Raw genomic sequence first — 12,732 nt, forward strand, 5'->3', positions numbered from 1 at the left:
GGGCGGGCATTTCAGATTGTGGTGGAGAAAAAGAGTAGTTTTGTGGTTGTGGATAAGAGGGAAAGAGGCAATGGATCTATGGTTGTAGAGGGTTGGAGGGGCTGTGGCAAGGGGCGGAAGGGGAAGTGTAACCAGGTGGGATAGGGGTTCCTAAGGGGAATGAAGAGGTTGGGGAGCTATAAGAGGGTTGGGCGAGGGAGACGGTGTAAAAGCCCTTCTTGTGTTTGATAAAATACCTGTGTGAAACATCGCCATATTGTTGGGTATTTTTCTCTTCTCTTCTTCTCTTCTCTTCTTATTCTTCATAGAAACACTGTTGTGCTTTTGATTATTGGACTGAGTTGCTTATGGTCATTGAGATTTTCCGAGTCAGAGTTGCCTCAAGATGAAGGTAAGAAGATTTCCTCATTTTATATTATAGTTATTTCTGTTTGGGTGCCAAGAAAATGCAGGAATAATCAATCAAACTATAGAAATTTTGAGTATTGGTTTTTCATTATATGGGTTCAGTTAAAATGAGCCTGTCTTTGGTATTTTGGGTTAGTTTAGTTTGATTTTGGGGGAAAATCAAATAAATAGCAAACAAATGAATTGTTGAAGAATGGGACACAAATCTGAGATAATTTGTATTCCATAATGTGAAAATTCTGTGTCCACTTTTGATTTACTCTTGGTTTATATTTCTTGTTTGGATGGAAAAAGGTTAATTGCACTATTATTGCATTCTTATAGTTAAAACTAATTAAACTCTTCATCTCATTTATTTTATTTTATTGTGACATGGTGGCTGATTGATCATCTCAAGTTTCTTGATAATCCATTGTACATTGGTGGTGACTCCTACTCTGGTTTGGTTATTCCATCATTGTTCAGGAAATTTTAACCGGTACCTTGTGTTCACAAAAATTTTTTTTCTTATTATTTTTACTAACTTAATTTTTATCTCTTAAATTATCTTCCTTGTTTTTTATTTTATCCTTAAATTATTAATTTCATCTATTAAGTCTCTATTTCTAATTTCAGCTGATGTGGTCTAATTAGAGACAGTTGTCCAAATCAATAATTGTTAAATCCTAATTTGATGGGTAGAAATGTCATTTCAAAAATTGAACAACTGAAACAATATAATCAACCTATGTGTTTGGCTATAGAGTGTAAATTGTTTAATATAGCATAAGTCCAAAGATAGGAGTTTGGTTGTGTGATTTATGTTGTTAAAATTGTAAAATTATATTTTGGCCCAGTTGGTTAGGTTTCTATGATTATTGGTTTGGTTGAACTATTTTCAATTAAATTATATGAAATGAAATCAGAATTTTATAGATGAAATTAGTAGTTTATAAATAGAATAGAAAAAATGGTAAAACTTTTCTACCTTTGCGGTGACTAACTTTGTTTTTTGTAGGTAATGAACTTGGACATCAACCAACAATGAACCTACAAGTACATGATCTAGTTTTAAAACTTTAATCAAGTGTTCAGCTTATTCCAATTGTTTAGTTGTGTTTTTTGTTTTTTGTTTTTTGTTTTCCTTCTTCATGAAACTTTTTTGGAATTTTTTTAAAACAATTCATTTTTAGGAAATAGAACATCAAAAAGTTATTTTTAATTTTTTTTTTCACTCAAAAATGAAAATGATGGATACTTTCAAACTTTTCATTATTTTGTCTTCAAAAAATAAAAAATGAAAGCAAATAACAAAAACACAACCAAACAGATAAGAATTTTCAGTTCATAATTTTATTTATTTATTTATTATTTTCTTTTTTTTTCATTTTTGTTTTCTTTGAATGGGAGTGATCATTAGGGATATTTGTTGGGCAATCCAGTGACAGATGTCTATGATGACCAAAATTTAGCTATCCCATATGCTCATCGTGTATCACTCATTTCAGATGAAATCTATGAGGTACAATTCCATTTTTTTTTTCTTTATTTTTAATGTTTTGAGGTAAATTATATTATTAATCCCTATAGTTTAACTGAAGTTTTAATTTGAATCCTACACTTTTAATTTTATTGTAATGTGGTCCCTCTCTTATATATCATTAGAATTTTAAACGAAAAAATATCATGTGCAAAATTAGATGAACTAAAATAAAATTTAAAAGAAAATATAGGAATCACCACCAGTGTAATAAATGGGTGCATGAGGTTTCTTTCTTTCTCCATTTGACACAATTTAAATGTTGAAAATCAAATTGAAATTTTATTCATTAGGCACCAAATTGACAGTTTGAACATTAAAAATCAAAATGACACAAAACTCATATTTTAGGAATCAAAAATATAATTAACCCTACAAAAAAAAATCCTTGCTTTCATCATTGCTTTGCCAAATACCGTATCCTTGGGATTGTGCTTTTACACAAAAGATGATTTTACTCTTTACCATAATTAACCTCACTTCATATCTTACAATTATAAATACAATGTGATCTTTATATGTCCTTTTGCAGTCAACTAAACAAAGTTGCTATGGTGAATATATGAATATAGATCCAAACAATGCAGCATGTCTATATTATCTTCAAATTGTCTCTGAGGTAACCATGTTTTCACTTATTTCATCTTGGGTTAGTTGAACTTTCATCTGCTAAACTATCGTCATTTTTTCTGTTTCATTATTAAACAATAATTTCATCTACTTAATTTCTAAAGTCTCTAAATTCAATTCATGTGATCCAGTTGGAGATGCCAGTCCAAATCAATAACAGTCAAAGTCTAACCTAATGGGCAAAAAGATAATTTTACAATTTAAACAAATTAAATCATACCACCAAGCACTCATCAAATTGGCTGTAAGGTTTAATTTGTTCAAAATAATAAGAAAAATGAAGGTTTGGTCATATGATTTAATTCATTCAAATTCCATAATGATCTAATTACCAATCAAGTTAGGTTTTAAAAATTACTGATATATATAACAAAACAACTATCCAACACCTTTGATAGTTTTTTAATTTATTCATATGATTTAATTTGTTCAAAAGGTTTGGTCACCTCTTGTTTTTTAGTTTTTCATTTGTTGAATTGTGTTTTGTTGGTATAACAAAACAACTATCCAACACCTTTGATTATAAAAAAAAAAAAAAAAAAAAAAAAAAAAAAAAATTAATGAGTAGGAAGTCGTGTATTTATGTTGACAGATTTGATGATGCAATAGCAGCGACTCAAAGAGCAGCACGGCTGGACTCAAGCAACAAGGAAGTGAACATGGTGGTTAGGAGGACACGGGCGTTGGCAATGGCTCAATCCAACGGTAACGATTTGTTCAGGGGATAAAGATACTCAGAGGCTTGTGTTGCATATGGAGAGGGACTCGGCCATGACCCCTACAACTCGGTGTTGTTGTGCAACAGAGCCACTTGCAGGTCCAAACTTAGTCAATTTGAGAAAGCAATCAAGGGCTGGACTGCTGCCCTTAATGTGCGCCCATCTTACAGGAAAGCCAGATTAAGAAGAGTCAATTGCTATGCCAAGGTAATTAACTAACTACTAGTAGCCTATCCTATATGTCTATTTGTTGCAACATTTTTTTAAGTTTTTTTGATATTTATGAGCAGAATTTAAAAGGAATTGAATGCTCTTCGCACTACTAGAAATATGATGGTCTAAGTGTTTCATGTTTTACATGTTAATGCATCCTTTTTCTATGCTTGAAAATAGGTTATGGCAAGCAAGACAAAGATCTACACTGTGCTCGAGTATGTTGGCGAGGGCGAGCTTTTTGACAAAATAGTAAGGCATTGTTTTTTGAGCTTCTACTCTCTGAGCACCTATAATTTCATTCATAATATAATCAATTGTGTAATGCATTACATCTTAATTTAGGCATTTGCTCATGTCATTCTTACCATTTTGTTGTGGTAATGTGTGTTCTATTGAGGCTCATTTATGTAAATCATGTGGGTACCGAGTCTTGTATTTGTCTGATAATATTCCCTTATTGACCCTTTTATAACTAGGCCAAACTAGGAAGACTTAAAGAAGATGAAGCTAGGAGATATTTTCAGCAGCTCATCAATGCTGTAGACTACTGCCACAGTAGAGGCATGTACCATAAAGACTTAAAGGTTTAACAAACTTTCTTACATGTTTCATTGATTAATTAATGTATTTATTCTAATTTTTTCCTATAAAAAAGAATTTATTATCTAACAGTAATTTGGTTTCTTTGGCTATCTATTCGACCATGACTCTGAAATTTGCATTACCCTGCATCTTTTGTAGCCCGAGAATCTGCTTCTAGACTCATTTGGTGTTCTCAAGGTTTCAGACTTTGGATTGAGTGCATTTTCCCAGCAAGTGCGGGTAAGTATTATGTGAGTTTGCAACAATTTCCTCATCTAAGAGCAGATTTTTAGCAGGCGGGTGTTAATAAATTGAACATTAAATTTTTTAAAAGTGGTTGCAGCACTGAGTCAATTTTGCAGTCTATTTGGTTTACTAAAATCACCTAGTCCAGAAACTACCTTTCTGGCCAGGAGCAGTGCCCTGCTCTGAAAGGAATTCCTCAGGAATAATGTGGCCATTAGTTTTTCTTCTATCCTTCAGTGGCTTGTTCATTTCTGGTTTCTATTAATTTGGAAATGAATTTTTTTTTTATGATTTGTGTCTTTCCTTTCCCTCTTTTTATATTAGTTCCCCAAATCAAGGAGGCAGTTTAGTTTTATTAGTTGACTTCTTCATAAGATTCTGTATTATGCATCATCTAGATTTCGACACTTTGAAAACATTCAGTACCATTTTTTAAGACCTGATCTAATCCACATTGAGGTCATATGATCTCAATATCATTCAGACACATAAGTTATGGATTGCCTTAAACCTAACCCTCATTCATCAATATAAGTTAGTGTTGTGGCTTTGCTTAATCAAAGACTGACTACCTTGTTTACTGTAGGAAGACGTGCTGTTTCACACTGCCTGTGGAACCCAAATTATGTTGCTCCTGAGGTATCAATTATGATGTCATGGAAATGGATGGTCACTTTGATGCAAAAATTTTTCCTTTTCTTATTAGTTTCTTGCATTTGTGATACTTCTTTCTTTCTTTCTTTCTTTTCCCCCATTCCATCAGGTGCTCACCGATAAAGGTTATGATGGTACAGCAGCTGATATATGGTCTTGTGGGGTCATTCTGTTTGTTCTTATGGCTGGATACTTGCCTTTTGACGAGCCGAACCACATGGCTTTGAAAGCAGTCAAGAACTTGGTTTTTTCAAGTGTTTTTAATTTTTTAATATATGTAATCACAGTTACATTTTTTTTTATTAATTTATTTGTATATACTTTTGAACATTTAACTTTCATTTATGAAATATATGACGTTATTCCATTCAATATATGGTTGTGATTCAAAATATAGTATATAGTGTGTATTATATTCTTCAAATGCGCGTACAAAAATAATATTAATTATTCTTCAAATATGTCGAATTTTTTTTTATCACAGATTTTATTAGTTATTAATCACACTTAAAAGATGTGATCTAAATGTTTTTAATCACACTTAAAAGATGTGATCTAAATGTTTTTAATCACACTTAAAATGTGTGATCTAAATATTTTTAATCACACTTAAAAGGTGTGATCTAAATGTTATTAATCACACTTACCAAGTGTGATCTAAATGTTTTTAATCACACTTAAAAGGTGTGATCTAAATATTATTAATCACACTTAAAAGATGTGATGAAAGCATTTTTTAATGACACTTAAAAAGTGTGATTAAAAATGACCCTTTTTAATCACACTCCCAAAGACCACACTTTAATAAAACTTAAAAAGTGTGATTAAAAAACATACATCACACAAAAAAAGTGTGATCTTTATCTGTATTTGTAGTAGTGAATATTCCAAGTTGCCAGATTCCTCTGTTACAACAGACTCAAAGGAAAAAGAAAAAGACAACCTAGACAAGACTGTGGCATCCGGGTTGTCACCCCAGGAATATCGGACTTAGACTTAGACGAGCTAGAACCTGATTCCGACTCCACAGACTCGGTGGAATCAGATTCCGGCTCACTACCTGACCCGGTATTGCTCGATAAGAATCCCTCCTCGTACTGCCAGGCGAGAGAGGGTGCGATGGACGCATCTAGATTGTTTGAAGATGGGTTCACAGTCGTTTCATTCCCGATCATAGACACTGAGAGGTCATCCCCCAAGCATTCATGTACAATCAGAGGATCTGAAAGTAGACAGGCCAGTGCTACCCGCATTTCAATCTCGGTGCTCTCGGAATCCACTTCCTTACACTGCTCAACCTCAGCTGATGGGTCTGTTTGCTCTTCAGCAACATCATCTCCGAACAACTGCAAGTCGAAGAATATCTCAAACCCGGACAGGCGCCTCTTCTCAGCATTTAGCCATGGCTCTGGGAAGCCACATAATGGAAAGTCTTTCCCCTCCCAGACAAAGCGTCCATTCAGGGTGCCTTGGATAGGCCGATGCATCAACTCAACATGCTTCCCTACCTGCTTGGCTTTGGCTCTTCCGGCCATTTCTTTCCCTTTCCTCACCCAATCCTCCTTGGTAGGGAGATAGCCTAAGCCAAAGGTGTGCGGGTTGTGCAGCACTTCAGCAGATACAGTATAATGCCCTTCCAGCCGCTTTTTCCTAGCCCCATCCCAAGGATGTGCTGGAGCTTGTTCATGAGGTACACAGATTGTGCGCTGACATACAACCCCTCATCAACAACAAAAATGTTCTGAACGACCCAGGCCTCGGCTACGGTAAATCCCGACAGGAACACATCCTCCGTTCCATGCTCGATTTCCAAAACCGGTGTAGACACCTCTGGTGGCGGATGGATTGAAAAATTCCCAAAAACTATAGCAACTCCCATCCCGTGGGGGTATTTCAACATTTGATGCATGGTGGAAGAGGCCGCCTTTACCTGGTGTAGCCATGGCCGCCCTAGCAGTAGATTAAAGGTTACAGGAATGTCTAAGACATGAAAGTCAATATCGTGTTATCCTGGACCAACCTGAGTCTGAATCTTCATGGTCCCTATCACCTCTCTGCTTGTATTGTCGTAGGCCCTTATCACCGAGGCAGTTGGCACAAAATCTGCGGGCTTCAACCCGATTGCATATGCCGTTCTCGACGGGCAAACGTTAATGGCGGATCTCGTGTCGATAAGAACCACTGGTATCCATTTTTCTCTACACTCGACAGAGATGTAGAGAGGTTTGTTATGGTTTGCGCCCTCAGGTGGCAGCTCCTTGTCAGTTAAGGTCAACGTCGGAGAAGCTCCTCCCAGAAAGACTAGTCCTACCAACTGCTCAGGCGTGGTATCTATTGAAAGTTTGACCTTATCCATTGCAGAAAGGACAGCTTGTCTATGTACTCTTGAGGCCATAAGCTGTCCCCAGATGGAGATGTCTGCTTGTATCTTCTTAAGCTATTTCGGCACAGCCTCCTCCTCGAGCAGCTTATCTTTTTACTTCTCTGCCTCTTTGTCCTTTCCGAACACCTCTGGTTGATCTAAGTACGGGGGCTTGAAATAACGCTCGCTCCTAGTCATGTGGTCTACTTCGCCAATGTACCAGGTATCATTCAGCTGGTTTGTCCCCAATCTTCATCTGTGTGGGCAAGACATAGGTCGTCATCTTGCCACCACATGCCATCGGCAGCCGACAGACACTTGTCTGCCTCGTTACAACTATTCATGTGCCCGCAGCACCTTATGTCCTTGTGCTCGCAGCACGCTCCGTTCTTGTGTACACAGCACGTTCTGTCCCCGCAGGGGCTTTGGCCTTTCTGGCCCTCTCAGAATCCTCGATCCTTTCCGGCTCAAACTACTTCAGCTCAACTTGCTATTTAGTATCCCCTGTACCCAAAACTGCTCTGATCTTGAGCAAAATTCTTTACACCGGTGCTCTCCGGTAGTGCACTTTGTTCTTCAGCCGTTCCGGCCACAGTTGATGTCCCCCTCCCTGACGGACCCTGTTCTAGCTGAGGTTGTTCAACAACATCCGGCTGGTCATCAAGCCACCCAGTAGACTCTGCTGACCCTTTCAGACCAAACCAGTTGACAGTCACGTCTCCCGGATCCTGTTCGTTGAAAAACTGAAGGTTAGCAATGTCCTCTTCTAGATCCGCTAGGTCATCTAGCCCCTGATTAGGTCCATTCTCCCGTACTACACAAATCTCTCCCTGCACTAGCAATTCCACATTCGGCCTAGCCTGGCCTGCTGATGTAATGTAACCGCTCGGGTTGTATATGAAGCACGCAGACCCCTCAGGCTCTGTATAATCACTCTCATCTACCTCCAAAGTCGACCCACTTCTGTCTTTGATAGCCACCACCACCGTTTCTGGTTGGGTTTGGAAGATGTCCAACATGCACAAGTCAGTGCTGTCAGGAATGAACACCTCTGGCTTGGGTAGGTGAGAAGGAGTGATATATATGCTAGGGTCATATGACACAACCCCAGTTTGGATCAGATTGATGCGTTTGCGAGGTGGAGCTTGGTTATGTGGTGGGAGAGGGTTGGTTGTGACATTCGGTTTCTCTGGAGGCACGATCACCTTGTTGTCAACGAGATCCTGAATCTCATAACGTAACCGAAAGCAATGGTCAGTTTCATGACCATGTTGTTGGTGAAAGGCTCAATATTTCGTCGGGTTATAGGTGGGGGGAAGTTTTTCTGGCAAAGGTCGCGGCTCTAGGTGTAGACACCCCATTTTTGACCGTCCTCAAGACTTGGACGTCACCGTTTGAACACTCGGTGATTATCCATGTTCGTGTTCGTTTGGAGTTCCCGGAAGCCTCGGCTCGCATGCCTTGCCTCAGGATCTCCGAACTCGACCGTTTAGTGTCTGGTTTTGCACCAAACACTTGTGTTTTGCCTTGGAAAGGAAGGGTGAGGCTTGTAGACCATCCCCACCCACCACCGGCATTGGCTAGATGCCACCGGCTGGTTTTTGCTGCCACCGGCAATATAGTTTGCCGGCCGGCACTCTTTGTTGCCGGTCAGCACTATTTGTTGCCGACCGGCACTCTTTTTGGCCAAGATGGCATTTTTTGCCGGCCGATTGCTATTCATCTGCTTTTGCAGATATTTTTAGACAGCTGTATTGCTTTTGCTCCCGTCCATACACGTGTATGGAGGGATCTCCCTCTTGCAAAGCTTGTCTTGTAAGCTTTACAAGAGGCATATAGGGAGGAGCTCTCTCTAAGGCAAAAAAAAAGGCTTTAGACATTTTTGAGAGAGGAAAAATACAGAGGAGAGCTCTGGTTTTCTAGGGTTAGGGTTAGACATACACAACCTATCTCTCTTTCCCTCTCATTTTGCACACTAGGTGTTTTGTGTCTCACTATTGCACACAAACACCTAGTGTTTCACCTTCCTCTTGGAGTTGAGGTTCTAAAGAGTGTGTTTTGAAATTTTGGTGTTGGATTCAAGCTCAAGGAGGCCATTGGAGCATCTTTGTTGAAGAAGGCATCAAGGGTGAGATTCTAGTCCTTTTTTTCCCCATTTTTGCATTGATATTCTACTAGTCTTAGAGCTGTTTTTGTGATTATTGTATAACATAAAAAAGTTCTGTTTTTAAGCCCTCTTTGTTGTTTATTAAGAGTGTTTTGTTGTTTGAGGGTTGTTGACCACCCTTAGGCCTCAAAAGGCCTCATTTTGAGCCATTTTGTGCTAGCTCCGGGATTTTGGTGTTGAGGTCTCTTCTACACTGAAATCTTGAGGGATTTCAGTGGTGAAGATGATACTTTGAAGTCCCAAGAAGGAGAGGGCCACCCCCTCTCCTTGTTGTCCTTGAAAAGGACCTATTTTGGCCTCTTAAGGAAGCCTATGCTTGAGTGTGTGTTGAGCATGTTTGGTTTGTTTTTCATGCTTATATATCTATAATATAACATGATTTCAAGTTGGTTTTGGAACTCCTTGCATGTTTAGCATAGTTGCCATGTAATGCCTTATTTGTGCCTTAACATGTTCTAAGTTGTTAGCCTTTGTTGGAGCATGTTTTAGGCTTGCATTTGTGAAGATTATGTGCTTATTTTGCCATGTTTTAGCTCTGTCCATAATCTTTTGGGTTGATCTTTGCATGCATTATATAGCTCCTTTGTATTTAGGCTTGTTGGCCTTGAGTATGTGCATGTGTAGCATGCCATCTTTGCATTGTTTTGATGATTCGAAATCATCCTACATGCCATTTCAGTCCCATTTCCATGCTTGTTTGATTGCCTTGCATGTCTCTTTAATGCTTTGAAAGCATGTGTTGCAATGCTCCATGTTTTGGCCATGGTGTATGCCTTTTGTATTTGGGCCATTTAGATGCCATCTAAGTAGTCTTTTAGCTTTGCTTTAACATGCTAAACCTCTGATTTTGGTCCCTCTTTGCATGCCATGTTTGGTCTTGTTAAAGTGTAGTTCAATGCCTCATTGATTTGCTTTGAACATTTAGGCCTTTTGGTGCATGCTTGGCTTGATTTGTTGCTTGGTTTGGCACCATGTGTTAGCATGATTTTAGAGCTTATAATGCATGCTAATTTGTCCATGTTTCCTTCTTTCAAGTGTGCTTGAATGTTGTTTGATTCATGCTTAAGTGTTGGTCCTTACGTGCATGTGTGTTTGCATGCCATTTAGCCCTCACCTTTTAGCACAATGGCTACTGTTTTAGGCCTATTTTAGAGTCGCCTAATTCATGTTTAAGTCCATCTTTGTCATCCATTTGCATTGCCATATGTATGCTTGCATGATTGCATAAGTGCTTTGCCATGCCATGTCGCATCCTTAGCTTGTATGCCTAGGTTGCATTGCATCTTGCATCCATGCCTTGTCCCTTGAATTGGTGATAGGGATTGGGAGTTTTGTTTGATTGGTTTGCATTGCATTTGAAACCAAAGTTGCATACTTGGTTCTTTGGGCCATCATGCATAGAAATGCGTGATTGGTGGTCCGAGAACCGAGGCACATGTCCCTTTGAGTCATCACAATGATAAGAGACATGGTTGGTGCATACATGCCTTGAATTATGCTGCCATGCCTTGTTTTGCCCTCTGTTGCTGTGAGTTGCAGGTTCTGCAGGAATACTCTGCCGACCGGCAGTGTAATGTGCCGACCGGCACCATTTTCTCTGCCGACAGCTTCAACTTTGTGCCGATGGCCATAAAACACTGCCGGTGGAAGTTTCATTCAGCCGGTGATGATCCCCTCTGTCCAAGGATGCAGTCCTGAGGTTTTGACAGCCTCCAGAGGAGGAAAGGAAGGAAAACAGAGGCAGCTTGCGCATGGTGGGGCGCTTCCCGAGGCGTTTTTCTGTTTTAGTTAATTTATTTAATTTATTAATTAAATTAGTTAATTTGTAATATTAATTAGCTGCTGTAGTTAATTAATTTGTAATATTTATTCGGTCCCTCCGATCGAGGGTAAATCTGTAATAAGTGTGTGTGGGTGGTGTGTATGTCTTCCAACCCCACTTCTTTCTTCCCTTTTACTTACCCGCTTTAATGGTTAGTATTAGGGCACGTTTAATTTAGCATACCTTATGTTATGCATGTGTGCATCCATGCATTTGTATTGCATGCATTAGGCTCGGTACATCATGCTAATTGCATCAATGCTTCAATTCCAAACTGAATATGTGATAATTGTGCATTTTCACATGACATGTCTAGGATTAGCCGAGCCTATCTTAGCGACATTTTGTATGCAACGCATTAGGCACTTAACATGGACTTGGATCATGCATGTTTGCTAACAAGTTCTTTGTTTTGGCACGGAGTATTATGTAAGTATTTCCGCTTTAGCATATCACATGAGTGTGAATATTGCCATGACAGCATGCTTAACATGTGGCTAAATGCTTATGTGTTAAACTGTTTTGAATGCCTGTGGGTGAAGGTTGGATTGTTTGAGTTGGAAGAACTCATTGAAATCCGTGTTTTTTTTAGCCTACTTGCGAGTAGCAAATTCCAAAGCATTTTTCGAACCAAACGGATATGCAATGTTTATTTCCAAATTAGGCAATCTAGTCTATACTTGTTTGCTGTGCGCATAACATAGTAATTCTAGGCTAATAAATGGAATAAGAACACATAGCGTTTTCAAAATCGGATATCATGGTTAGTAGAGGCCGGTCTTCGGACCGGGCGAAAGGGGGTGCTCATAGCTGACCTTCCCCGATCGTACCTAAGCTCCCGAGCCGAGACAACTCCGGTGATGACGGACATGTGGCCTTTGGCACCGAGTCAGGGTTTCCTAAATTCTCCCATAAAAAATATTTAGGTGGCGACTCTGTATCTGGCAAAGCAGTCCATGTTTGGCACTACTTTTTTCAAAAATCTGTTTCTCAAAACGATTTGCCAGATTTGGACTCTTTGGTTCAAGATTAAGAACCGCGACACAAATCGAGTCCGAACTGTAGCACGAGGCCCTCCGCGGGCGCGTCTACAGTTTCTGGCGACTCTGCTGGGGATTTTTAGAGAGTTTGACTCGAACTCGTGATATCCTGTTTTGACTTCATTTATGTGTTTCTTTGCATTGCATGTGCATTGGTGCGCCTAGGAACACAGTGTTTGCCATCTGCCATTCCTGAACGGTTTGCCGGAGGCTTGTCTTGTCAAGACATGTCCATAAGGCTAACCGGCTATGGGCTCTGACAGCATGGGAACACAAACCCCGGTTTACCGGGGCACCCTTTTGACCATTCGACCTAGTACATATTCGGATCCATAGTGACCATTCCAAACTAGGACAGGTCGCTTAC

The 12,732-nt window shown here is 39.2% G+C and overlaps 1 protein-coding gene across 1 annotated transcript; it reads left to right on the forward strand.

Annotated features, from left to right (window-relative positions):
• The first annotated feature begins 261 nt into the window (after positions 1–261).
• On the forward strand, positions 262–5,346 carry LOC145802019 (serine carboxypeptidase-like 18). Its single transcript, XM_082894187.1, has 10 exons — positions 262–391; positions 1,406–1,443; positions 1,808–1,909; positions 2,460–2,546; positions 3,170–3,483; positions 3,670–3,741; positions 3,969–4,076; positions 4,234–4,314; positions 4,907–4,959; positions 5,084–5,346. Exons 2-5 carry the CDS (start codon positions 1,432–1,434, stop codon positions 3,212–3,214), a joined length of 246 nt encoding a protein of 81 aa, XP_082750313.1. The 5' UTR covers positions 262–391; positions 1,406–1,431; the 3' UTR covers positions 3,215–3,483; positions 3,670–3,741; positions 3,969–4,076; positions 4,234–4,314; positions 4,907–4,959; positions 5,084–5,346.
• The last annotated feature ends 7,386 nt before the right edge of the window (positions 5,347–12,732 follow it).

Source organism: Camellia sinensis, chromosome 11, assembly GCF_055761805.1.
Source record: "Camellia sinensis isolate YWXY chromosome 11, ASM5576180v1, whole genome shotgun sequence".
In the NCBI taxonomy this organism is placed as follows: Eukaryota; Viridiplantae; Streptophyta; class Magnoliopsida; order Ericales; family Theaceae; genus Camellia; species Camellia sinensis.

What these genes read in the sequence shown, in the direction of transcription:
- LOC145802019 (XM_082894187.1), top strand. An exon ending in TTTCAGATGAAATCTATGAG is followed by an intron (nt 1,910 to 2,459) that starts GTACAATTCCAT and finishes GTCCTTTTGCAG; the next exon opens with TCAACTAAACAAAGTTGCTA. An exon ending in ATCTTCAAATTGTCTCTGAG is followed by an intron (nt 2,547 to 3,169) that starts GTAACCATGTTT and finishes ATGCAATAGCAG; the next exon opens with CGACTCAAAGAGCAGCACGG.